This window comes from Pseudopipra pipra, chromosome 1 (assembly GCF_036250125.1).
Source record: "Pseudopipra pipra isolate bDixPip1 chromosome 1, bDixPip1.hap1, whole genome shotgun sequence".
Taxonomy (NCBI): domain Eukaryota; kingdom Metazoa; phylum Chordata; class Aves; order Passeriformes; family Pipridae; genus Pseudopipra; species Pseudopipra pipra.
Genome location: NC_087549.1, coordinates 111,152,465 through 111,179,113, shown reverse-complemented (window position 1 = coordinate 111,179,113; position 26,649 = coordinate 111,152,465). Strand labels below are relative to the sequence as shown.

At 43.6% G+C, this 26,649-nt stretch overlaps 1 protein-coding gene across 7 annotated transcripts; it reads left to right on the top strand.

Annotated features, from left to right (window-relative positions):
- Positions 1 to 1,562: 1,562 nt before the first annotated feature.
- CDV3 (CDV3 homolog) lies at positions 1,563 to 25,587 on the top strand. 7 transcript variants are annotated; one of them, XM_064671368.1, is made up of 6 exons: positions 1,563 to 1,993; positions 4,393 to 4,472; positions 6,674 to 6,813; positions 7,688 to 7,850; positions 8,970 to 9,019; positions 17,995 to 18,335. In XM_064671368.1, exons 1-6 carry the CDS (start codon positions 1,760 to 1,762, stop codon positions 18,072 to 18,074), a joined length of 747 nt encoding a protein of 248 aa, XP_064527438.1. In that variant the 5' UTR covers positions 1,563 to 1,759; the 3' UTR covers positions 18,075 to 18,335. The 7 variants fall into 7 exon arrangements, 6 of the variants coding, with proteins under 6 accessions (XP_064527438.1, XP_064527444.1, XP_064527440.1 ...); XR_010434415.1 differs by lacking the exon at positions 17,995 to 18,335 and adding an exon at positions 9,402 to 9,794 and having other exon boundaries at positions 1,564 to 1,993; positions 8,970 to 9,235; XM_064671374.1 differs by lacking the exon at positions 17,995 to 18,335 and adding an exon at positions 9,402 to 9,794 and having other exon boundaries at positions 1,564 to 1,993.
- The last annotated feature ends 1,062 nt before the right edge of the window (positions 25,588 to 26,649 follow it).

Sequence of the window (26,649 nt, the reverse complement as noted above, 5' to 3'; positions counted from 1 at the left end):
CAAAGTAAGCAATCAGAAACAGTGTTTCATGGCATTATTTATGACTCATGACAGTCTGAGGCTGTTTTTCCAAATGTCCTGCCTCAAAACTTCTGACAACGCGTTTTGAAGCTACAGTGAACTTTTTAAATACCCATGGTTTTTTCCAGAGTTAAAGGTCACTACAGTACCCAAAGGGAGAGGTGACAATCTGCAGACATCCACTGTGAAGTCAGTTTTCCAGTAGATATTCCCTAGGCTTCAATGTGAGTCAGGAAAGCAGTTAAGAAGCTGACGCCAAGACATCCGGACATCCTAGACAGAGTGGTGTTTCAAGGCTTACTCACTTAACCACACCATCTCCCAGATGAAAGCTAAATTACTTCCTTACATCCTTTACAATGGCAGTGTAAGCTCACGGCCCTTGCTGGGGTGCAGGAGGCAGCGCCTTTGTCACTGCAGTCCAGGCTGGGAGTGAACATCACCTCGCGTCATGGGTGGGAGCTGGGCAGGCCGAGCAGCACCCGGAGCCGGCAGGACTGGCTGAGGGCTGGGGCCGCTCCAGCAGCTCTCAGTCTCCTCAGAAGTGACTCCTGCCACACTCTGAGTCCAAGGTGAATGTCCCTCTTTCATGGCACAGCCCAATGCAGGAAGCAGCCAAGGGGTTCCCCAGGAGCTGCAGCCGATCTCGATCACAGAATGGTTAGGGCTGGAAGGGACCTCTGGAGATAACGTAGTCCAATCCCCCCGCCAAGACAGGGTCACCTCAAGCAGGTGACACGGGATGCGTCCAGGTGGGTTCGGAATGTCTCCAGAGAGGGAGACTCCATGACCTCCCGGGACAGCCTGTTCCGGTGCTCTGCCACCCCCAAGGTAAAGAAGTTCTTCCTCATGTTGAGGTGCAACTTCTTATGTTTTAGTTTATTGCCATTATTCCTCGTCCTGTCTCTGGGCACCACTGAACAGTGTGGCACCACCACCTTGGCACCTGCCTCTGTGATATTTATAAGCATTGATGAGACCCCCTTTCAGTCTTCTCCAGACTAAACAGGCCCACCTCCCGCAGCCTCTCCTCATAAGAGAGATGCTCCGCTCCCTTAATAATCTTTGTGTCCCTTCGATGGACCCTCTCCAGTAGTTCCTTGTCCAAAACTGGGCACACTATTCCAGATGTGGCCTCACTAGGGCTGAGTAGAGGGTCCCTCGACCTGCTGGCCACGCTCTTTCCGATGCGCCCCAGGATACGACTGGGCCCTCCTGGCAAGCACGGGGGGGTGTCACACTGCAGTTCCGTGGACAACCTGTCACACCCACATGGAGCCGATCCCTTCCCAGACGGGGAGGGGCGGTAGCGGGAGGTGTCCGCGCGAGCGAGCCGGGCCCTTGGCGCGCACGCGCCGCCCCGCCCAACTCGGCCAATCCGCGGCCGCGCCGCCACCGCCCTCCCCGCGCCCGCCGCGCGCGGGCCTCACGCGCCGCAACGTCAGCGCCTTTCGCCCCGTTTTTGGAGACGCCCCCGAGGGGCCGGCGGCGCTCATTGGCCGGCGCGCGGCAGCGCATGCGCGCGCAGGGGCGCGGCTCCGCCCCGCCTCCCCTCAGCCCCTCTGCTCCCCCCGGGCCGCGTCAGGCGTGGGGCGCGCGACCCGCCGGGCGGGCCGGGCAGGAGCCTCCGCAGCCGCCGCAGCCGCCGCCGGGCGGGCGCGCTCGCCCAGCAGCGGGAGCGCAGCTCGCCTGTCCGCCCGGGCCGCCGCCGCCTCTCCTGCCCCCGCCCGGCTCCGCCATGGCCGAGACCGAGGAGCGGAGCCTGGACGACTTCTTCGCCAAGCGGGACAAGAAGAAGCGGAAGGAGAAGAGCAGCCGCAGCGCCGCCGCCGCCGCCTCCAGCGCTTCCAACGCCGCTTCCAACGCCGCGGGCGCGGCCGCGGGGACCCCCCGCCCTGCTGAGGGCGGCGGCTCTGGGGCCACCGCCGCCTCCAGCGCCGCCGGCGGCTCCTCGGCCAAGGCGGCGAGCAAGGTGCGGGCGGGGAGGCCGCGGGTTCCTGCCGGCAGGGGGCGCCGCCGCCGCCCGGCCATGCGGCGCCCGGGGCCGTGCGGGGCCTGGCGGGGAGCCCGAGCCCCAGCCCAGCCCCGCCCGGGGCCGCCGGGACGGCCGCTGCTCCTGCTGCTGGTGGGAGGGTCGCGGGAGCCCCTCGCCGCGAGTCCTGGCCTGGTGGGAGGCGGGAGAGCGGGGCCCCTTCCCGCCCTGCGGTCCCTCCCGGGTTTCCGGGTGTTGCGGCCGGAACCGGGAGTTTGCGGCAGGTGCCAGCCCTGGGCCACCTGGGGCTGTGCAGCGTGGCCTATGGACCTTGGCGATAAGATTTCCCCGGAGTCCGCTCTGTGCCTCGCTGCCAGGAAGGGTTTTACTGCCAGTAATTTTTTTTTTTTTTGCTACCGTATTACAGTGCAACGATGAGAATGCAGGAGAAGCTTAAGTGCCCGTAGTTGAGTTAGTGCCTCTGTTTCTCCTTCCGCCCTTCTCTCCCCTGGCCCCAGCATCAGCACCGAACTAATGTAACTGAAACCAGAAACAGTTATAGGATCTCTAATGCTGTATATTTCAAAATGAATTTTAAGAAATACTCTGCTATTTCGTAATGATGTTTAAACTGGGGAGCCTGACATAATGCAGTAGCTTTCTAATGTATCTTTCTGCTTTAGACAGGACAAATAGAACCTAAGAAATTACTTGAACCTTTTATTTCTGCTTTGGATTTTTTTGCCTCTTGATGTTGTTTTCCTTTGGGGGCTTTAACAAGTAGTAATCTAAGGATCTCTTCTCTGTTTTGCTGCTGCAAACCAAATCTTCATCTGTCTCTATGATATTATTGTACACTCTCTGAATATAAAAAGATGGCTTGTGAAAGGGTTTTTGGAAGTCAGATACTTTGCTTCCTTCATTGTTACGTAGGGGATCAATGATTTAAGGATATTTTCTTGTGCTAGATTGAATACTGAAACCAGAAGCAGTTATAAGAGGTCTGATGCTGCATGTTTCAAAACAAATTTTAAGAAATACTCTACTGTTTCCTGATATTCAACTGAGAACTGGACAAGTGCAGTAGCTTTCTCAGTAGATCAAGGTCAACGGTAATCTTTCAGCTGCTGTTTTACTCATTTGCTGGTAAAATAGTATGTGGCTTTGACTGAAGCTTGTACTTGGATTAGAAATAAAAATCACTGAATGTGAAAGGTATGTTAGCTTGGAAACTGTGATGTTTCCATGGAGATGGGGATATAAGAAATCTAAAAGGTTTTAGAGCTGTAGATTCATGCTCTTCCAAAAGACTGAATCTTCAGCAGATGGTGCAGTTACATGGGGTCACTTCCTACTTCTGTTACTCTAAAGCAGGTCAGAGTTTTTCTGCTGGAGATTGACAGTGTAGAAGGTCCTAGCACAGGGCTCTAGAAGAAGCTTTATTCCCAGCTGTTCAGTGGAAAGGGGACTGTACCTTTGTCAGACCTTGTTCTCAAGGTCTTCCTATTTAAAGTAGTATAACTGCATTTCATGTAGTGTGTAAGAATTTTGTAAACTATTAATTAGGCTGTGTGTGTCTTAAAGCTGTGACTGGGAACATTGTGAGGACTGCTTATCTGTTCTGGTCCATTTCTGGCCTGCCTTAATAATCCCAGAATCTGCTAATGACACAGTAGGACAAAATTAACTCCACTTAGGCGAGTCCCTCTTTCCCCAAACACGTAATCAAACTCCTGTTTTAAAACCCTGTAGTGAAGCTCTTGAAAGATACATGTTTTTTGGGTACTAAGATTGCTGTGGTTTTGAAGCTGACCTTTTGACTGTTATAAAAAGGTTTCTAAGAAAACAAGACTGTAAACATGGCTGTGAATGTGAAAAAAACATGTATCAATATTAATCTCTGTCATAAATCCACGGGAAGCCATTCCAGATGTTCTTTACTGTTTTGCTCATGAAATAGATGATGGAAAAGTAAATCTAAAGCTTCGTGTGCCTTCAAGCTGTCACAAAAGCTTACTGTTAGTAACAGAGAGAGGGCTTGCCTTGTATTTCCCTGGTCATGACTGCACAGTCCTGTTCCATGCTTTGTGTTGTCCCTTGACTTCCTCATGGATGTTTACTGAGATGATGTGGTTTTCTTTCACTCGAACGACTTCTTTGCTGGGGCATTTCTTAGCTGTTGTAGTGAGTTAAAGTCAGCTCACAGGTGTGTCCCCGGTGACAGTACGTTAGGGGAGGAGGGCATACAGTCCTTTACCTTCTTGCCACCGGTGGTCACAGTTTGGTTTCTCTTAGAACTGCACCTTTACCCTCAGTTTTCTTTGCATTATCTTAGTTACATTCTCCTTTTCTACTTTTGTTGTAAAGAAAGTTACAACTTAATTTTTCTCTTCTTACAGGAAGAGGATGATTGGAAGGAGTTTGAGCAAAAGGAAGAAATTGATTATAGTGGTCTTAGAGTTCAATCCATGCAAATAAGGTACTACTTTTTCCTTATTTTTTTTCTCCAGTATAATCATTACGTATGTTTAAAAAGAATGGATTTTTTTCTTCAGAGCTGCTTCCATGGAGTCCAGTTAAAGGAAGTTTGGTACATTTCTGATAGTATAGAATTTTGCTCCTGGGTAACTTAGGTTTGACTGGTCTCTGCCAGTATACTCTTTATTTTCTAAATTTCCATTCATACTCTAGGTCTGTCTGTTTTAGTTGGGACTCAGATTTTTATTACAAATGCTTAATGTTCCCCTCCATAAAGATAGTAAAGAATTTCTCAGAGGAGTGCAGGGTAGTAATTCCCACTGAATCATTTGGCTGCTGTAGCAGTATCTGACTCAATCTGTTCAGGATCTTCAGTTTGGGAGCAAATTCCTCAACCATTGCGTCTTTATTTCAGTAAAACAAAAATATAGTTGCTAAAGCTAGTGTCCCATGATAAGATCCCACAGGACTGCATTTCTGAGTCTCATCCATGATTTCTTGTTTGCTTTTTCATTAGACTTTTCCTGTTGTCTGGTCCAAAGTAGGTCTACTTAAGTCTGTCCTGGTTAAGAAAAACTTTTCATTGGGTCAGAAAATGGATTTTTATGACCTCAGTCGTAGCCTGAGAATGCCAGATAATGCTGGCAATTAGGTACCATGTCCAGGTATTGATGATGATCAAAATAATGTTGTCCTAAAATCATCATAACCAATGCAGTAGATGTTTTCTCCACTGTGTGAGCAGGTCTGACATACTCTTTGAATTATTTACTTTTTTGGATCACATAATTCCCCCTACCCCTTTCAGTTAACTGGTCCTTTTAGGCCATTTGCATGAATTTGGCCCACAAGCTGTCCATGCCATTGAAGTGTCACGGTGGATAATCACGTTTGAGTAGACAAGTAACCAGTGGGCTGCAGCTTCACTGACTACTGGTGCTGTTTGACTGGAAAGCCAGTACCTTGATTTTCCAGACAAAGGCTGGCATTCGGAATGCTTTTGATGCTGTGGCAGATTTTCAGGCACATGGAAGTTTCTGCCACAGGACTTTGTAACCACTCGTAGATTGAAGGGAAGAGTGGAGAAGTAAATGGAAGAAAAAACCACTAGAGGTTATAAATTATCCATCTCTGGAGATCTCTTTGCTGAAAATAAGATATAGAGTATCTGACGGGGTGGGGTGTTACTTGTACTGGCTCTGTTGTAGTTAGTCTGTAGGCACCTGCTTCTGACTCTCGTTTAAAATGCGGTAGTGATGGTTTAGGCCCTTGGGTCACCTTACTATGATTGTTAATGTGTTTGGATGAACAGTAAAAGGCCACTTAGTTTTCAGAAATTACAGGCATATTTTGCTGTTCTCTGATTGTTGTTTACACAGAAAGTTTACGCAGATCATGAGTAGTAGGATTTGGTGTATTGCAAACTTCTGAATTGACACTTTGCTGCTGTTGAGATCAGTGTCTGGATATTTTTTCAACAGCCTCACCCTCCACATCTGTCACATTCTACTACACAGCTTTCTGTAGTAGCTTTGACCAGGAAATTATTTTGGGTCTCTTGACTATTTCTGTGCAAAATATAATAGTCTAAATAAAATACAGTCAAGCTTTTGCATGGGATTTATCTTTAAAAAATGACATATTTTACTCTCTTGTGGGTTTTTTGATTGCCTGCTTTCAGAAAAAAAATCTGAGTTCGATTGTAGAATATGTGTGTATGGGTAATATGAGTGTGTTTCTCACGTGGTTGTGCCTGTAGGGAATGTGAGCTCAGGACTTGCTTTTTTTCACCAATGCTCCACTATTTCTTCATCTTGACTAAAGCATTTTATGGAAACTGGACTTTGAGACCTTTCCTGCTTTGTCTTCTCAACCCTTTCAAATTTCTTAGTAAGGAAAAAGCCTGTAAACTCAAAATAAGATACCAGTTTCTTTGATCACTTAGTTCAAGTTGAATTTGTCTTTTTTTGTAAGTTTTACTTCTCAAGTACTTTTTTTTTCTTCTCAGTTGCCAAGTTATGTAGCAGTGTGCCAAAAATTGTTCAGATGGAATTACTAGTTCAGTGATTATGGGACTAATGTAGTTTAAGCTAGTCCCTTCAGTACAGCAGCCATGAAGTCTTGTTTATGGGGATTCTGTAATCTCTGGCAAGTCTTAAACCTCTGCTTGTAAGGTACTAATGATCATTTCTTTTTTTATAGTGAAAAGGAAGATGACGAAAGTGAAAAAAGAGAAGAACCTGGTGACAATTGGGAAGAGACTGGTGGTGGTGGTGTAGATAGATCATCTGGTCCTTGGAACAAGTCAGCTCCTGCACCAGCACCTGTCATTGAACCAATTGGTAAATTTAACTCAGAGTTATTTTTTCCAATTGGAAGTGCATCAGGTTGAATTAAGTTGCTCCTTGGGTAAAGCTCAAGGAACAGTTTTGTTCAGGCACCCATTAACATACTAGTGGCTTGTTTGGCATGCTAGTAAACGAGGAAATTTTCCTGTGAGGGCATCTGAGGAACTGAATTGAATTTAAAGTGTCTGCCCGCTACTTTAAAACACAAGGGGAAGTATTTTTTATTTCTGACTTCAAGGGGGCGGGGGGAAGCATTCTGTCTTTTCAGGAGATCCATCTACTATCCAATCTGCAAAATATCTGTGGGAAGCATTTCTGTTGATCTAAAAATACTGCTTTAACACTTCTGTGGATGTTCAGCCAATACCTGATGTCTAACGTGGCAGTTCTTGAATAGGCTTCCATGGTTAGTAGCACGCTTTTCAAATTAGTTCTAGGATATGGAGAACATGACATTGCAAAATTGATTCTTTAACTAGGGTAGGACTTTAGTTTTTTTATTAAATACAATTTATTAGCATCAGTGGACGTAAACTACCAAGTCATGATCTGAGTTCAGAATATTCTCTTTTGCTGAGAAATTACTGAAAAATAGTCTGCTTTGTTCTTCCTTGTTTGTACAGGCAAGGAGGTAAAGCTAATTAGTCATGTTTTGATTTGACCACTGAGTATAGATCGAATTAGGTGATAGCTGATTTCCTACTTTGTCTAAAATATTTGCTTCCAAAGCTCTAAAAGGTGCAAAAACGTACTTAAAAGATTTGTGGAGTTCGGTTTGTGTGTTGGTTGTTTTGTTTGTTTGTTGGTTTTTTTCTTCAGCTATGAATGTAAACCTTTTCGCTTGTGTAACTCTAGTCCTTGTAACTAGTTACAGAAGCTCCAGAACCAGTTCAGACTGGTGGTGTATACAGGCCGCCCGGTGCCCGGGAGGGTGGCAGGCCACGGAGAGCACAGCAAGGACCACCAGAAATCTATAGTGATACGCAGTTCCCATCACTGCAGTCCACCGCCAAGCTTGTAGACAGTCGAAAGTAAGTACATTCCATTAATGCCCCAAGAGACATGAGTTAACTGCTTTCTCTAAGTTCTTATTTTGTGTAGGGCTTAAGCCTGAATCTTTCCACAGAGAAAGAAATTACTAAGAGGTGTTAACTATATTTTCTGACTCTGTTCCCATTAAATAGTTTTCATAGGACCTAGCCCAGTAAGACAGCCAAACAAGACTGCCAGTTATGTTATCTTTGATGGCTGAAGGATTTCCCTGAAGCAAAATATTTATGCACTTGACAGCATCTGGTTCCCTGAGACACTAACCATGGGGAGGGAAGCTCTCTGTTACTACCTTCAACAGGCATGTAGGAAGTCTTGAGCATACTGCCTTCACTTTAGAGTTGTGAAGGTAGCTGAAGTGGAAGAATGGGGTTTGATACAAATACAAATCCATACACTTGCTGTCTGAGCTGTGGTTAACAGTGATGAGCTCCCCGTTTTACGGAAGTGTTTTGTATTTATGTGGTGCTGAAGACTTGAGTCTCACCCTGCTTTTGAATCCTGATCTCACCATAACCTCATTGTCAATAGAAGAGATAGCTAGGCCAATACTTAATTCACTTGGGATTTTTGGGGGGTTTTTTGTTGATGATTTTTTTTTCCTTTTTGTTATTGTTGTAGTTTGATGGGGGTTTTTTCTCTCCCTGCTTGCTACGTTACTGTTTAATACAGCTTGGCAGAAGCTCTGGGGTTTTTTTTTTTTTGGTGTGGCTTTGTGTGCTTGGCAAATGAAACATGCTGTCATTGGTGCTTTGGGGTCTGAATGGTACAAATTGAGTCAAGATGAAATTCTGAATGAACATTCTGGAAATTGGCTTCTGCTTTCTAGAACCTATTTTTCATAATTGCACTTAAATTTACTTTTGAGAATGTTAATATTGACATTTATAATCTGAATCGTACTGGGTGGTACAATGGATAGATATTTATGTATTTTGGAGATAAGATTTGCTTGGGAATGTTTGGCTATTCTGTTGAACTTAAGACCTTAGTGTTTGTTTTATGTTTATAATGTTTTTGTTGGGATGGGGTGAAAATAGTCTAGAAATTCACAATTCACAAGCTAGTGATATTTACTGATTACATTTATTTTCCCTTAGGGATAAAGAAATGGAGAAGAGCTTTGAAGTAGTAAAATACAAAACTAGAGGTAGGGATGAGGTGTCAAAAAACCAGGCACTTAAACTTCAGCTAGACAACCAGTATGCTGTGCTTGGGGATCAGTAGAGCTGCACACACATTACAATTAAGGAATGCATTTTTGGTAACCCTTCTACTAAGGTAACTAAACTACAGCTAACAGCTATGATGAACATGCCACCTTATTTCTGCTGGATCTACTGCAGCGAGTGCAGACTACTTTGACGTAAGTGATTGGTTCTCCTGCACTATGGAAGCATAATATATTGCAACTTCTCCATTGGATATGGGGCAAATTAATGTAAATGATTGAACAAGAGTCATCAGTGTTCTTTAATTGCTCAGAAAGATACCTACAGCCAGTGGTCATTTCAAAATCTTTTTATGTTCAGATACTGAGCCTTCGTAAAGGTTGACTACCTCAGACTTGCTGCACTCATTGTGGACACCATGTGGATCACAACTTCTGGAAGAGAAGGTTACAGCTGTTTTAGTGGCCATCTGAAACTTGAAACCAGCTCTACTGGATTCCTGTCAGAAATCCTGCAGAAGTCAGCCATTTGGTTCCAATTTGCTATAACAAAGATTTAAGTGACCTTAATGACAAACCTGTTTGTTCCCCTTCTGAGGAATCCTGTCATGTGTAGCCATAGCCTACTAGAGACTTCTGGAGCATACCATACCACTCATACTATCCAAGTATAACAGAGCTGTAGTTTGTTTACCTTTTTAGACAGCTGTACAGAAGTAACTGCAAAACAAATTAAAACTCATTCAGTATCAGATTTGAGGAATGATGGGTTTGAATGGTCTGTTTGCATTAGCCATTTTCACAGTTGTCTGTTTAAGCATTTTTTTTTTTCTATTATCCACAAAAAAAAAACCTGCTCTGTTTCTGGTATCAATTTGCAGTATATTTAAACAATGATAAGATGTTGTAGTGAAATAGGGTTTATTTTGGTTTTTGTCATGAAGTTTATCTTTCTCACCCTAAAGCATTGAGAGTTTTTCATTTGACACAGAAGTATCTGGACTCCAACTACAGGCTTCAGAATTTGTCCTTTAAAATGAGATACATGGCAGTAGCGATACTACGCAAAAACTGTCTTCTGTCAAAAATAATTATTTGTTGAAGAGTGATGATTACTTGGTAACCAAAATAACCTAGTACGCAGAGGGATAACTAAAGCTGGTAAGCCTGATTTGTTTGGCTACTTCTGTGAAGCATGCAGGTTCTTTGAGGCAGAAATCCTCTAAGTATGATTCATAAATGGTGTTTATTCACAGTCAGAAAGTTTAGTAATAATGGAAGGCATTGACTTCCTTAAGTTACTTAATTCAGTGGAAGAAGGCAAAATGGCACTGATACACTAAGAATATAGGACGTTGCCTGTAATTCTGTTTTGATGAACCAAACCTGTCAAGTACCAAAAGTGTTCTGCTGTAACTGTTTTTCTCTTCTCTGAATTCTTAAACCAGAAGCAAAATGAAGTACAATAGTGGTGTGCTCCAGTGTTGAGATTTTTCAGAGTAAATGCCAAAAAATAGACTCAAGACCCCAGGAGTTGCCAATGGCAAGAAAAACAAGGGAACAAAACAAAGTTTGCTTACGTGTGTGGGAGTACTCTGTATGTGCAGAAAATGAGGATAGTGCAGGAATCACCTAGTTGGGTTCCCTTTGACTAACTGCTGACTTGCTTTAAAACTACTTTTCTGAGGCCATTGTGGATTTTGCTGTTGACTTCAGTGGGGCTGGGGTTTCACCTGGTTTTTTTGTGCACGGACTAAAACTGGCCTTGCCCTTGCAGAGTTCACTGTCTCTAAAACTTCTGCTAGAAGCTGCTATTAAAGAGAGGGCTCAAGAGACTATTCTTAAAGTTGGAGACTTCATTTGGAAACAAAACCCCGCTGAAAGACTGATACCTTGGACTCTGAGCTGCGCATCTTCCTTGAAAAACCATTGTTGCCAGCCAAACTGTTGTCACAATTTCTGTGGAATTCATGGTAAATGAACATATCTCTTGATGGGGTAGAAATGTGAAGTCTTAAAACACTTTTCCTGATGATCTAAAGAGAGTGAGGTCACCAGTGCATCTGAATTGAGTTTGAGTTTCCTGTGTAGGGTAGATGAGACTATCCATTGTACCACCTTGTGGTGGTTTAATATCTCCCAGCTGTGAGTGGTATTGAATAGCAACATAGCCATGCCCGCATGGCTCTAAGCTCTGCCCTATCTCTGCAACCAGGACATTATACACCCCTTATTCTAAAGTATCTATGTCATGCCCAAATCTTAGACCTTCCAAGTGTGTATATGTGTGCATGTGTATGTATGTATATATATATATATACACACATAACTATACATGAGCACAGGTATCATTTCATTAGTAAATGGCTGTCCCCCAAGACATCTGTTGAATTCATTTAGTCCATGTCTGTGGGCTCTGTCCATCCTGGATGTCTTGCACAGCAGGAGAGCTGGTGTGCTGTCAGTGGGTTGCAAGCTGCATCAGGAGCTCACAACTGGTGTAACTGGAGCAGTCCACACTCATGGTAGTTATGACACATGGTGGCAGTGTCATTCAGCAACCAGTATTACATACACAGTTCAACATTACAGACTGTTCTCACCCAAAAATCAAATCCCATTGAGGTGCACCTAGTGTTTCCCTGTTCCTCTGTGTTACCCACTAAGTGCATCCAGGCTCTTGGGCAAAAACAGTCCTGCAGATGGGTTTGCCTTTGCTTGAGGCAGGACTAGTTCAAACTGTCTTCCCTAACTTCTCATATGCACCATGGGGACTTTATCTCCTTCTGTGGTAGGTAAGGGTTCTGATTGGGCAGAGTCAGCTTGATTGGCAGAGTTAACTAACCAGGTGGCCTTTGCTAAGTATAAATCCTGATGTTTGAAGGTCCCACCACCCATTGCTTTCAAACAGTCCATTGTACATTCAGTTTTCCCAGAAGCTGGTGCATGATAGGGAATATGATACATCCACTCAGTTCTGTGCTCTCTAGCCCAGGGGTCTGTGAGGCTGGTTTTGAAATGAGTCCTGTTGTCTGACTCAGTTCACTCTGGGGTGCCGTGTTGCTACAGGACTTGCTTGCTTTTCAAGGCACAGGATGGTGTTACGAGTGGCGGCATGAGGCACCAGTATGTCTCCAGCCATCCAGTGTTTGTTTCCACCATTGTCAGCACATAGCACTTGCCTTGGCGGGTTTGCAGCAATGTGATGTAATCAGTGTGCCAGGCCTCCCCATATTTATGTGTTGACCATTGTCTCCCATACCACAAGGGGTTTACCTGCTTGGCCTGCTTTATTGCAGCACATGTTTCACAGTAACGAATAACCTGGGAGGTAGTTTCCATGGTTAAGTCCACCCCTCAATTATGAGCTTATCTGTATGTTGCATCTCTTCCATAATGACCCTCAGGGGCCCACCAAGCCAGAAATAATTCACCCTTATGTTGCCAGTTCAGATCTACCTGAGATACTTTAATCCTGGCAGCTCGATCCGCCTGTCCATTGTGATGCTCTTCAGTAGCCCAGCTCTTGGGTACGTGTGTGTCTACATGATGTACTTTTACAGCCAACTTCCCTACCCCAGCAGCAATGTCTTGCCACAATTCAGCAGCCCAGATGAGTTTCCCTCTGTGCTGCCAGTTGGTCTTTTTCCATTGATCCAGCCAACCCCCAAGAGCATTTGCTGCCATCCATGAGTCAATGTAGAGGTAGAGTGTTGGCCATAGCTCATTCAGCGATACCTAAAGCCAGCTGGACAGCTTTCAGCTCTGCCATCTGACTTGATCCACCGTGTCCCTCAATGGCTTCTGCGATTCGCCACGTAGGACTCCATATGACTGCTTTTCATTTTTGGTTTGTCCCCACAATGCGGCAGGAACCCTCAGTGAAGAGAACGTGCTGCCTTTCATTTTCAGGTAACTGATTATATGGTGGGGCCTCCTCAACATGTGTCGCCTTCTCCTCCTCCTTGTCTGATGATAGTCTGAAATTTTCACCTTCAGGCCAGTTTGTGATGATTTCCAAGTTCCTGAGAGATTGGGGTTTTCTGTTCAAACTTGCTGTGTGATCAGCACAGTTTACTTACTTCACATAGCATCAGTGGCTTGATGTGTGAAAGGGACTTTCCTTTTGAATGCCCAGCACTGGCAGTCAGGGTGCCAGGAGGAACTGTGGCACTTCTGAAACAGCTCAACCCCCTTCATAAGCTGCCAGTATCTCTTTTTCAGTTGGGGTGTAGCAGGCCTGGGATCCTTTGTATCCCCAACTTCAGGGACTGTCCTTAAGTCTCCCCGGGTACTTTTTGCCAGAGACTCCAGGAAGGACCATTCTCCCCAGCCGCGGTGTACAGCACACTTTTTTACATCCTGTCCTGATCTGATTGGTCCAAGGGCTACTGTATGAGCAGTCTCATTTGATCTCTTCAAAAGATTGGTTTTCAGGACCCCACTTGAAATGGTTCTTCTTCTGTGTCACAAGGTAGAGAGGGCTCACAATCTGATTGAACAGTGGTATATGCATTTTCCAAAAACCCACAGCCTCTCGGAAAGCCTGTGTTTCCTTCTTGCTGGTCAGTGGGGACATAGCTGCTATTTTGTTGACCACGTCCATTGGAATCTGGCAATGTCCATCTTGCCATTTTACTCCTAAAAACTGAATTTGCTGGGCGGCTCCCTTGACCATACTTTGTTTTATGGTAAAACCAGCCTGCAGGAGGATTTGGCTTATCTTCTCCCCTTCCTCAAAAACTTTCCCTGCTATGTTCCCCCATATGATGATGTCATTGATGTACAGCACAGCAAGTGTTCTGGAGCCTCACCCTTTTCCGGTGCAGTGTGGATCAGTCCGTGGCAAATAATGGGGCTGTATTTCCACCCTTGGGCCAGTCGGTTCCAAGTGTACTGGACACTTTTCTAGGTGAAGGCAAACTTGGCCTGCATTCTGCTGCCAAAGGAATGGAGAAGAACACATTATCAATGTCAGTGGTGGCACCACTTTGCTGCTTTGGACTCCAGTTCGAACTGAAGTTCCAGCATGTCCGGCACAGCAGCACTTAGTGGTGGTGTGACTTCGTTCAGGCCTTGAGAGTCCACTGTCAGTCTCCACTCTCCATTGGACTTAAGCACTGGCCAGAGAGGACTCTTAAAGGGTTGAGTGAGTCTTGCTGACCACTCCCTGGCTCTCCACAAATCATCTTATGAATATGGATGTTCCAACCTTAGATACAGAGAGGTGAAGTGTGCCTCTGTCCATACATGTGGGAAGGAATTTAAGATCAAATATACCCAAAAGTGTGATTAAGATAAAAACCAGGTCAAATGTTGGTATCCAAAACAATAATTCAACTTTATTTAAACTATCAAAGAGGCAGAGAGAGAAAGAAGGAAAAATAAAAGTGGGAAAAGGTAAGAATAATTATTAGATGCACAGAAAAGAGTGTTATCAGCATCATGAACTAAACACTGGATCTCATCCTTGATGATGAGGGGAGAAGATCTCCGTCAGGTCGTTCTCTGGTCTTTTGTCTCTGCAGCATGAGTGGAGTTCTCACAGCATGTGTTGGTCCTGCAGTGCATCCTGGGTCCAGCCAGGCTGGTCGCAGTGCTGGGGCACAGCTCGTGTGCATCCATGGTGTGTGTGTCGCAGCGTGTGCTGAGCAGTGAATGTGTGTGTGTGTGTGTGTGTGTGTGTGCACGCGCCCGTAGCACGTGCCAGCTGTATGTGTGTTGCAGGGTTTCCTGTCTTAGTGCAGTGCAGCCCCGGCTCACCAGAATGCGGGGGAATCTCCGCAGTCGTACAGCCACTGTGTATAAGTGGCTGTACTTATATATACATGGGGTCAGCGTGTCCCCGCGGCTGATGTGAGGGGCAGGGTTCCCACCTTCAGTCTTTCCATGCAAGGTGTCAGTTCATGCAGCACTGCTGATGATGCACTCTTGTGGTGCATTGGTACCTCATTGTTCTTCAGCCCTCGGCAATCCCACAGGAGAAGGGTTCTCTGAGAGGCCAGGCAAGGTATTCAGCTGTCTAATTTTCTCTGTCTTCATAGCAGCTATCCCAAAAGCCCTTTTGGGTCCTTGAAATACCCTCTCCTAAGGTAATCTATGCCAAGGATGCACAAGGCCTCTCATCACAACGGGGTGTTTTTGCCATTTATTCCCAGTCAGGCTCACTGACTGTAACCTCCAGTACAGTCAGATCTTGGGATCCTCCATCACTCCAGAAATATAGGTGGATTCTGACCCTACATATCTTGATGACATCAGGGTACATTGTGCGCTGGTGTCAACTAAAGCCTTATATTCTTGTGAGTCTGATGTGCCAGGCCATCGGGTCCACACAGTCCAATAGATTCGATTGTCCCTTTCCTCCACTGGAGGCGGGGCCACTCTAGTCCTGGTCATGATACTCATTGTTCACTTCTTGTAAATATGGCTTCAAGAAGATTGGACATAACATCATCCCTTCTATTCTTTCTGAGGTTGTTCTTCCTTTCGACTCACGTACCCATGCTGCTAGAGCAGAGGTGGATTTTCCATCCCTCTTCCTCATGTCTTCTGTGTGGTCATGCGGGTAAAACCACAGGTTACCTTGTGGTGCGTACCCTCTCTCTCGATCAGGGAGGTGCCTGCTCCTAATAACAGAGACTCTGGTGTGTACTGGCAGGACATGGGACATTTCCTCTTTAAAATGCTGGAAGTCCTTGGACAGTCTTTCCATGGATGAGACACAGGCCTATATTCTTCATATAGCTAGAGTTTGGTAACCAAATCGTTCACTCTTTATTCTCCTTCCTTCCATGACATCACTGACAATGAGTTGGCATATGACGATGGCATGCTCCATAGGAACTCCTGCCACATGATTTGGGTGCACTGGATGTCATTTAGATTTATGGGAGATTGCTCATTTGAATCCTTATAGATTGCCTCCAGCACTGCTAATTGCTCAGTGGTGGTCTGCAGGTCTTGGTGCACTAAAAGGTCATACCTGCAAGATACTTTTCCCTCATCCAGAGAGCCTGCAGAGGCTGAGAGTTTCTGGTCTTTTCCCAATCCCTTGGTCAATGCCTGTTTCTCAGGAAAGGGATCCTACTTGTTTGGCTTCATTACCATTTAGTGTCACACCATTGGCCACAATATCCCAGCATTGGAGCAGCCAGGTCACCAAGGGCTCACCTGACTGCAGACTGTAATCTTTTTGCCTATCTCACAGCTCACCCAGGGATAGGGATTGGGTGATTATCTCTGGCCCTGTCTCTTCCTCTGGTTGTGGGGGTCCTGCTTCCTCTTCATCGCTCACTACACAGACTGATTTGGTCTTGGATTTCTTCTTCTGTATAAGGGGTGACTGCCACTGGCACAGATTTTTCCTCCGGTTCAGCTGCAGTTTGAGTGGCCACAGTGCTTCTTGGTCTGCTTTCCTCCTCTTCCTCTGAGAGTGCTATCTAGTAACAAGCAGTGCCTGGTAAATAGTAGCCTGGGCCCAGCACGTTGCATAACTTCTCACCTCTCTGAAACTGACAGAGCATTTTTCTTTCAAATATTCTGCCACTTTTTCAGGGTCCTGTCGTTATTCAGGGGTGAACTTCCGAACCATTGGAGCAGAATACTCCTTCAAATCTGGCCCATTTTCTCCCACATTCCATGCCACTCATGACTGTCCACTCCCATGGCAGGTCCCTGGGCAACATCCTAGAAATTTCTGTCCTGACTCTAAACACAGTGTAGATCACACTGACTCTAAACGTGTTGCAGACGTATTAAGGAGACATAGCAGACACAGCAACAAGAACATGCTTTCTTTAATATCCAATTCAAATGAGAATTCAAAATTCTCAAAAGCTGTTGTAGTAGGCCTGAAGGAGGAAAAGGGGGTAAAAGGCTGGGGAAAATCATCCTCCCCTGTTCCCCCCACAGGCTGGGTACAATTAATGAATCCCCAGAGGTAGCAGCCAAAACCAGGACAGGTGAACAACACTGTTTTACCCCCACATGACCCCCATTGCCCTTGATGTTATAATGCCATAGACTGATACCACATAGGACATCAACAAAGCAATCCTGATCCCTCTCTGCTTTGAAGAAGAATATTGTAAGGAACACACCCTGAGGTATATGCAGGGTTAGGTACCACACCCACATGAACAGACCAAGCAACATGGTAACCAGGGAGTTCTGTACCTAATACACAAATGCTTAGATCAAAATTGTTTCCAACCCAATTGTTACGGCAGATCCATTGTTATCTCAGCCCTCTTGTGCCTTATGTTGGGCATCAATTAAATGTGGTGGTTTAACACTAGCTAGGAATTAAACTCCAAATAAGCCACTCTTCTTACCTCCTAAGTCCTCAGCTGAAGGTTTGGCTTCCTGCCCAATGACTTTGAGTTTAATGTACTTCCGCCCCTCCCCTTCCCTGTCTCCCTCCAGTGAGAGAGGGACAAAGGCAGAGACTGTGGGTTGAGATAACAATTTACTGAAAGCAAACAGCAATGGAATAAGAAACACCCAGTAACAACAACATTAATAACAAAAGTATGCAAAAGAGAAGGTGCTTTACACACAAAAGGTGTTCACCACCTCAGCTGAATTGTATGTGGCCACTGAGACAAAACCAAGATGGTGACATTCCTGTGGCCCAGCAGTGACACACAGTTATTCCTGGGACAAAGACAAGGTGGTTGACACTCTCCTTAGCCAGTGCCACATGGCCCTCCTGAGACAAAGGATGTGAGGCGTTGACTGTGGCGAGCATTCCCCATCCCCAAGAAAGTGAAAAACAGTGGTGGACAAACCCCCCAAAAGCTGAATCATCCGCGTTGTGCCACCTGCTTTTCTGGACCGCTGGGCTCGGCTGTGGTCAACAGTCTTGGTTCAGCTCAGCTGGGCTGGGCTTGGGCTCGCCATCACTCCATTCCCAGACTACACCACTCAGCTCACCGCGACTTTTTTTTCAGAGCTGTGTCCTGGCTGCATTGACCAAGGAGTGGGAAGGGACAGGTGGCAGAGGGACAAAGTCTTCAGCGCTGGTCACTGAGAGTCCACAGTACTACCACAACTTCTCCGAGGAGGAGGGGGAACAAAATGGTGCCGCTTTGGGGTGCGCTCACCTTTTCTCCCCCCAAAGCCATGCCCCCCAATGGTGATGTGGGTGGTACAGAATAGCCCACCCAGCTCTAAGCTCCGCCCCCTTCCTGCAGCCAGGACACCTTTGTTTGAGGTTTTTGGGCATGAATTCTGGCAGTTCAAGAAAACCCTGTAAAAGTCTCAAATCAAATAAAATGAAAATATACATGGATTCTGGAGTCTAATGAGTCTTTACATTTTAGTTTGACATCATGACCATACAGTAGGTGAGGAAAGGCAGAGCATTTGGATCTCTTAAGGGACAGGCCATGGAGTGGGCAGTCAGCCTTATGGTCAGGTGGGCTCTGTTTTAGAGCTTATAGCAGTGCATATTAATACGACTTTTATTTATACATAGAAGTTTAGTTTGCTACTTGTCACAGTGTCTTCTTACTCCATCACCATGTAGGTCTGGTCTGAGATTGTGAATTGAATATGACTGAAGCTTTGATTTGCTTTTCACTTGGAACTACCTTTGCTAAATTAAAGACTGGGGAGAAAACCCCAGCCTCTGGATGGTTGCTGTCACTAGAGTCCATCAGGTACTGATAACTAAACTGATAACTAACTATTTTGGAGATTTCTCTCAAACATATCATTCCAGTTTCTTTCTGGAGTTAACAAAGAAAAAAAACCAGAAACGTAGCAGATTTCCATAGTACAGAATGTTAAACTGTTTTGAAGTGTTCCTTGTGTTAATTATCGCTGCCAGCAACTATCAAAATGCCAGTTGTCAGTATCTTCCTTATACCAAGTAATTGTTCTGCATGCCTGAAATTTTGAAAGTCAGTCTTCTGTGGAAGCTTGGTACACTTCTGAGACTCTGAAGTCCAACTTTATCTGGTTTTTTGTTGCATTCATTCGAGGCATGCTAAGAATGCCCTTTTCATTCCTCCAAAATGCTGATTGAAGGCTCATTCCACAAATGAAGGGTTGTCAGTTGTAGAAATGAGATTCTTGATGCCAGTCAGTAAAATGCAGTTCTGTGCTGCTTCAGGAACTCCCTAGCCTGTGGCATGCTTTCATTATAGGTTACTTGTTAACTTCCAGTTTAAAGGTTCCATTTTACTTCCTCTGGCTTAAAATAAAAGTACAGCCATAAAGTTACCAACTTGCTAGTAAAATATTTAAATGTCCAGTGCTTACTGGGAAAGGAACTATTTGGATTTGTGGTTCTCAGTGATACAGTTTGTATTTAAGGATGTTTAAATGCCAAAAAATAGATGATTTTAATACAGTTGGACTTCCCAAATGCCTGCTCTAGGAATCTGGCATCTCTGTTTACTTGAGCTGATGATAAATGTAGGAGAGGATTAGTTTTGCCCCACCTCACCTCTCCTGGTTTAGCTGTGCCAGGTTTAATCTTATTCACAAATGAAGAGGAACTGACAACCAAAAGTAACTGTCTCCTGTTACTTCAGTTTTGTATTTGTAGCTTTATCAGTCATGGCCACAGCACCTCTCTTACAAATAGGTGAATTTGTAAGGATACAAACTGTGTTAGAGGCCTGACACCCCAGGGACTGGAGATTTGGTGCTTGACTGACTCTGTCAGCTCTTGGAAACGCACCACACCATGGCTGAGACACCTGTACTGTTCAGGTCAGGTAAACAATATAAATTTGATTGGGCTGCACATTTTGGAGTTCACTTATCTGAGATTTTGCAGTAGTAGCTTTTTGTCTTTCTAATTTCTAGATAAGAAAATCTAATTTCTGCCTGGTTAAGGAGTTTTAAATTTACTTGTGGTTTTCTGTCAAATACCCTTACTAAAATGGAGCAGATTATTAGACTAACAGGGCTTCATATGCTTTAAAGGTTGCTTATTTACAAGGTAGTAATATTACTCCAATATTGACATGGCCAGAGAAATGGATACCTCATTTCATATGATCAATTTGTTTCTGAGGCCCAAGAAACTAAATTTTACCAAAACCACTTTGAATACTTCGAAATCTTTATTAACAACCACAATCCAGGCTTTTTTTGCTTGACTATAACTTAGTTCCCAAATTGTCTCTCCCTGTTTTCAGCTTTTAAATCACAAATTGGTTTTAATGGTAAATAGAGGGTTTTATTTGGGAGTATAAGAAAATAATAACATGCTTATTTAAACTTAAGATATGTGAATTAGATGTGTACAAAGGAGAGGAAATCTGACATATACTTGCAGATGTCTTCAGAAAAAGTTAAAGAGACAGGTTGTCTGTATTGAGGCTAATATGAGAGCCTACAAGCTCTAGCAGATGGAAGAAGAAATGACAGCAGAAAACAGAACTGAGGGGTCTAAGTCATAATTATCACGTATCTAAAGTTTGGCTTCTGAAGCACCAAGTGTAGTTCTACCATGTCTTTGAAGTGAAATAGAGCAGGAAGGAAGATTAAAAAATTAGTAAATTAGGGAGAGTAGTAATGATGCAAATAAAACACAGGTGGTATAAGAAGAGAGGGATTAGGAAGGCTGTTTTCTAAATGATAGTATTAAATGTATAACCTGAGGTAGGGAGTGGAGTGTAAGATGTTGGATAGGAGAAGTGCTGTGTGGGTAGGTACTGATTTCACAAGTGACAGATCCATCTGACTTTAAATCAGCAAAAATGTTTAAATTTCAGTACTTGGGGAAGGCATCCCGTTTTATTTCTTCCTTTCAAAGAAAAGAACTGGGAAAAGCTGTCCAGAGAGAAGGTAGAATTTTGCATTGGTACAAAGCTGTCGGATCTGTTGTCTAAAGAGAGAACCGAGAAAGGACAAATTCCAAGATAGTCCAACAATCTTATTAGGAAATAACTTGTGTATTTAAGAAAATTAGTTTTCACTTCTGCATGATAAAAAGCTGAGATATTGTTTCAAACAGCATCTTCTAAATGGTACGTATATCACGGGTTTATGTTCAGTTGCTTAGAATATATGTTTATACAGCAATGTTAATGAAGTTCAGTGTTCAGTAAAGTTCTTCTTAGCCAGACTGCAAATATTAAAAATGTATCACAGTATTAATGAATCACAAGAAAAAGTAGCTCATCTGGAATATTGGAATGGAAAGTATCATCTAAAACAACTGCGTGCACTGAAGAGAAACAAGCTGTTTTGTAGGAAGAGCATGGGAAGCATGGGACCAAGAGAGTGGGATTTGGCCTTGTTTTTCTACTGAGCTGCTATGTTCAAGTAATTTTTCACCTTGCCTCAGTTTCCCCAGCTGTACCAAAAAAACCCAACAACCTACCTCACAGGGGTGTTGTGAGGCCAAAGCTGTTTGTCAAGGGCTGGGGCTGATGAAAGGTTCTACGGAGGACTAAAAATCTTTATTAAAAGATCTTTATATTAGCTTTCATTATAGTATTTTAATACTTCTTTGGCAAAGGCTTATTTCTATAGAATGTAATATACATCCTATTTAAATATAATGTAATTAGACTTATTTTAGTATGTATGGGTAAGGGGAAAGTTCAGGCTGAGTACTCTATCTGGTATTTCATCTCTTCAATTATCTGTGCAACCCAAACGGCATATTAATATGAGGCTCTTTGTTTTTATGTGGAACATACTGAAGTCAATATTGCTATATTTTGTAAACTCCATGACTGAAATAAAATCCTGCTCACAGTTGATAGCCATCTCTTATAATGTGGCTGTTTGAATCATGTGAATCAGAGATGTTCATTCCTAAGTGGTATTTTGTCATAGAAATGTAGTTTTCTTCCCCTTTCCATGTCCTGCTCTTTATTCTTTCACATATCTAAGTTGAAGTGGCATGCAGGTACAATGGAAATATAGGAGAGAGAATAAACTTCAAAACTTGTAAAATCTGGTACTAAGGCAGACAGGAAGGCAGGAGGAAGAAGGTGAAGGGAATGAACCAAAGGGAAATACTTGCCCATGGAGGGTTTCTGTGAAACAGATAAAGGAAAGAAATGATCAGAAAATAGAGCTGGGAGGGGTAAGCAGAGGGACAGGTAAGAGAGGAAGGAATACAGATAAAGAAGAGGAGATTACCCTATTTACTATTATCTCCTGGTTTATCAGTTAACTGCAGCTGAAGGAACATGAAGTAACTTATGAATGTGCCCTTGTCTGCTGTTGCTGGTGATTTCAAGGTTCATTGCTCAGCTTTTACAGTGGGCCCTCAAATAGAAGCAGAGAACACGATGGTGGCCTGCATGCAGAAAAATTAGAGCTCTGGTGGGTCCGGGACAGAGATGAGGCCCAGCAGCTCTCTTCTCCTACTGATATTTTTATCATTGCAGTACCTCTAAGTCAGTTGTTAATGTGCATCAGCTGTGACAATTCTCTGTCAGAATTTATTACTGTCAAATTTCAACAAACTATAGCAGTTGCTTCAGAGGAAATGTGTAACTAGCTGAATAATAAGCACTGAAGAATAACACAGGGGCTTTTTTGAATAATTATGGTGGTAATGCATTATATTCAGGTCAACATATTGGTAGGCAGCTTAAAATGACTTTGAGGTGATATCTTGTTATACAGTGGGAAGGAGAATTACTTTTAAGATGTTTATCATCTATTCCCTTCTTAAATAAACTACCTTGGTCTTACTGTCTTCCCAGCTACAAAGAGCTGCTTCTACCATTCTCTCACCCTTTTACTCCCTGTATTTTTCTAATATGCCACTTTTTTTAAGTTCCTGATGAAAGAGCAAATATTCATTGAGGACCTCTAAGACAAATAGATGCTGTAATATTTTTCCATATTGTTCTGTCTTTAATACAGCCTAACATCTTACTCGCTTTCTTGACTGCAACTACACATTGAGCAGATGTCTTCATCAAGCTGTCCATGGTGATGCCTAGATCGTCCCCCTGAAAGATCACAGCTAACTCAGAATCCACCAGAGCATGTATGAGTGGTTTTAAACCTTTCCAGTATTCATTGCCTTGGGTTTATGTTCTGTTGACATTCACTTGCCCCTTAATTGCCAAGTTTACAGAGTTAGTTAGAGTATCCTGGCAATCACCATCAACCTAATAACTTCTATGGGGATTGGCTTTTGCCATCTGATGTACTGAAATCTTCAGTTTTGTGTACATAATCACTTCTTGCCAGTGAATAGCGTGGCGAGCTCTTACTAATTTTTACTCAATCTGACCTTTTCTGTTCCTTTTCCTATCTCCTGTCTTCTGTATTGAATTTTCTTTCTAGCTCAGTTACAGCAATGAAGTCATTGAGTTGTAACAGTTTGCTTTATTTCAAATGACTTGTCTAGAGAAAACTGTTAGTTAAGATGTTGTCATAAGCTTCCTTTTTTAAATTAAAACAAATCACTTATTCTGTATCTCTTTCAGACTATGTACAACCATAGCAAAATTATTCAAATCATAAAAACAGGCTGATACAAGAGAAAAAAATGTACTGAGAAAGAGGTAGAACATATACGAATCTGGTCTCCCAGAGCTTAACTTCAATGGAGTTATTTGTCATGAAGTCGGTTTCATTAAACCTTTATTTGAGATCATGTCATTTGAAGTCTAGGTTGAACAGCTATCAAGTGCAAGGGAACAAGGCCCGTAGCAAACTTGTTTTTAATTTCTGGGCTATTCTCCTCCTTGTGGCAGAGATGAAGCAGATGTATTACTTGGGCTCTGGCCAGCAACCAGCTGGGCTCAGCCATTCTTAATCTAATACACCTGCTGTAGTATTCAACTGGACATTGAAACTAGATTACAATATTTGAGATGAAGCAACACTGGAGGGCAGGCTTAGTCTTTGTGGTTTGTTTCACATCTTTATTCTCACCTTGTGCTTTAGAGAACATGCAGCTGTAAGTAGCGTTCAATCTCTAAGCACTGACTGCATTTACCAGTCATGTTACATTTATAGATACAAAGGAGGTGTTGTCAGGGCAGACTCAAGCCTGTTTATGTGCATAGCCTGCCAGTGTCTCAATATCAGAGAACCATATCCTAGAGAACAGCTGCTTTTTAGTACTGGTTGAGGAGAATGTACCTTGGATTTTGCATCCAAATAACTGTGTCTGTAGGTGTTCTATTACAGCAGTTACTAGTATTCTGTCAAAAACCAGCTGTGGCTGCTGGGGGTTTATTAAGTTGGCAAATAGGTGTTGAGGGTTGGTTTTTTTTTTAGTTTTTGAGGAAGTGTGGGGGGAAAATAGAGCTGATGAATCTGATAGTTGTTAGAATGTAGTACTTTGTACCCTCTCCCACACCTCTAAGAGACTCATCTCTGCTGCTACACTCACCAAAGCCCCGTCTTGCCACTGTAATTCCGTATTGTGTTAATTACTAACCACCCAGTAACCTTCAGGACTGACAAATTCTTCGACCATGCACTGTGTCTTTAATCTGGGAATGAGGTAAAAGGCAGACTGGGACAACAGTGTTTTCTAGGTAATTGGTTCTGCTCATTTTTTCCCTGCAACTCAAAACCCATCAAAAATCTGATTTGACCTCTCTTCACCCTAGGGTATTCCCTCCTTCTGTTCATCTACATTATTACCATGCCAAGGATTTCTTAGGTGCCTGAATTATTCACCACTTATTTAGAAAGCAGCAGGCAAGAACTCCTGTGTCTCTGTCCTGCTGCATTTCTTCTGTCAGGGTTGTAGTATCACAAACATTGCAAAATTGCCTAGCAAGTAAATGCAATCACCTTGAAGAATTGAAACCTAGAGCCTCAGAGGCTACATGGGAGCCCCATTCCCACTGAATACAGCAAAATGAAGGCAGTAGCACTGCTCACAGTACAGCACAGCTCAGCTGTGGAAAGGAGTAGGGTTGCATGACTGGTAAAGTGCTAGCTTAAACAAAACTGTCTTACCTGGACAGCATGGTCCAGCCTAAAGCATTTTAATTTTGTTTTTTAATGATGAGATGACTGAGGGAAGTATAGTAATAAGACATATGTAAGTGGGGGAAAAAAAAAAAAAAAAAAAAAAGAACTGAATTTGCTTTCAGCAGTGTACCAGAATGTCTCACCACCAGACTTCACAAGAAGAAATGAAGATAAAGCCATTTGAGTGCTTATTGTAGTGCAAAAGAATGATACTGCCTGGCTGGGAAAATGGTTTGGCTGGGAGCCCATGGAGCACAGCAGAAACTGTTTCAGCAGAGTACAATATGATCTTTCTGAGAAGCCCTGTGTGGACCCCACAGTTAACACAGGAACCTAATGGTGCCTGTATATTTATACGATTAAGTTTATAGTCATAAATTAAGTTCAAAACCTGAACTATATATATCTATTTTTTGTCAGTAGATTTTTTTTACCCTGGTTTACCTATCATGGCTTCTGCATATGACAACTTCTAACTGTGCAGTGCACACACCTGTTGTTGTCCTTTTGTCCCATGTTAGAGTAATGGTATGAAACTCTGTAAAGCACTTTCGTGATGTTTCCTGTGAAGAAAGCTGAAGAAAATAAATTTATCTTAACAGCACCAACTGAATTTATACCTCCCAAGTTTGTCTTGCTTTTGTTGTGTTCATCTGTGTGGCATACAGACAGCAGTGTGCTGGATTCGAGGCTCAAGGCAGAAGAGGTGCTGGCTCCGGCTGGAACAGCTCCTTTCTGCCTTTGTTCCCCCAGCGCTCCCTCCCTGTCCTCCTGCATCCCCCCTAAGTTAAAACCAGTGTCCAACAGGGCAGTGCACACTGGAGAACAGGTAATGCTCAGATCCCAGGTTACTGGTTCCACTGGGGGTCGGTATGTGGCTGATTTTAGCTACTCCTCTTCTGCCCTGCCCCCAGGATTCACAACAGCTGCAGGAATTGTGTTTCTCCAAGACTTCTTTAAAGCTTCGCTAAGTGGGTCAGGGAGTGATTTTTTTATCTGTAAAGTGAGAATAGCAGCACCACCCTTACACAGCAGCTTCTGGGGACTGGGAAGAAAAAGTCACAGAAACCTTAGGTGTTGCCTGGTAATATTCACACCTATTTAAAATGCCTGCAATGCAAAGCAGCATTTCAGAGGTAGAACAGAGTGAAATACGTGAAATACAGTTAATTCAAAGTTAATTTAAAGTTAACTCAAAACATGATATAAGGCATTAATAGCAGCATTATTTTCAGTCCATTACTGGACTTGAAACAAGTCAGATGTTTGACATCCACAAACAGCGAAAAGCATCAAGCTGTTATGAGCAAAAAAACCAAATCAGGTGATAAGACTGTAGTCACTGCAACTCAACATGGCAATCTTGCCACAGCCAAGCCTCCACTGATTGGGGCACAGATTTCACTTTTTAAAAAGAATCTAATCCCTCACATTCATTTGCAGTCCTTCCTGACAATTCCTTCAGGTCATCCTGACAGTGAGTTGCAGAGCTCACTGACAAAACATCCGCTGCACTGAAGCAGGAAGCAGAAGCAGGAAGTACAGCCTTGCACACAAAGACAAGCTGCCCTCCTATTCTCTCTCACCTGGAGACTCACAGCTCAGGTCCCTTGTCCCTTCCCCCAGCAGCAAAGGGTTAGTTCTCCCCAGCCTAGAATGATTTTCCAGGTTAAAGTGCA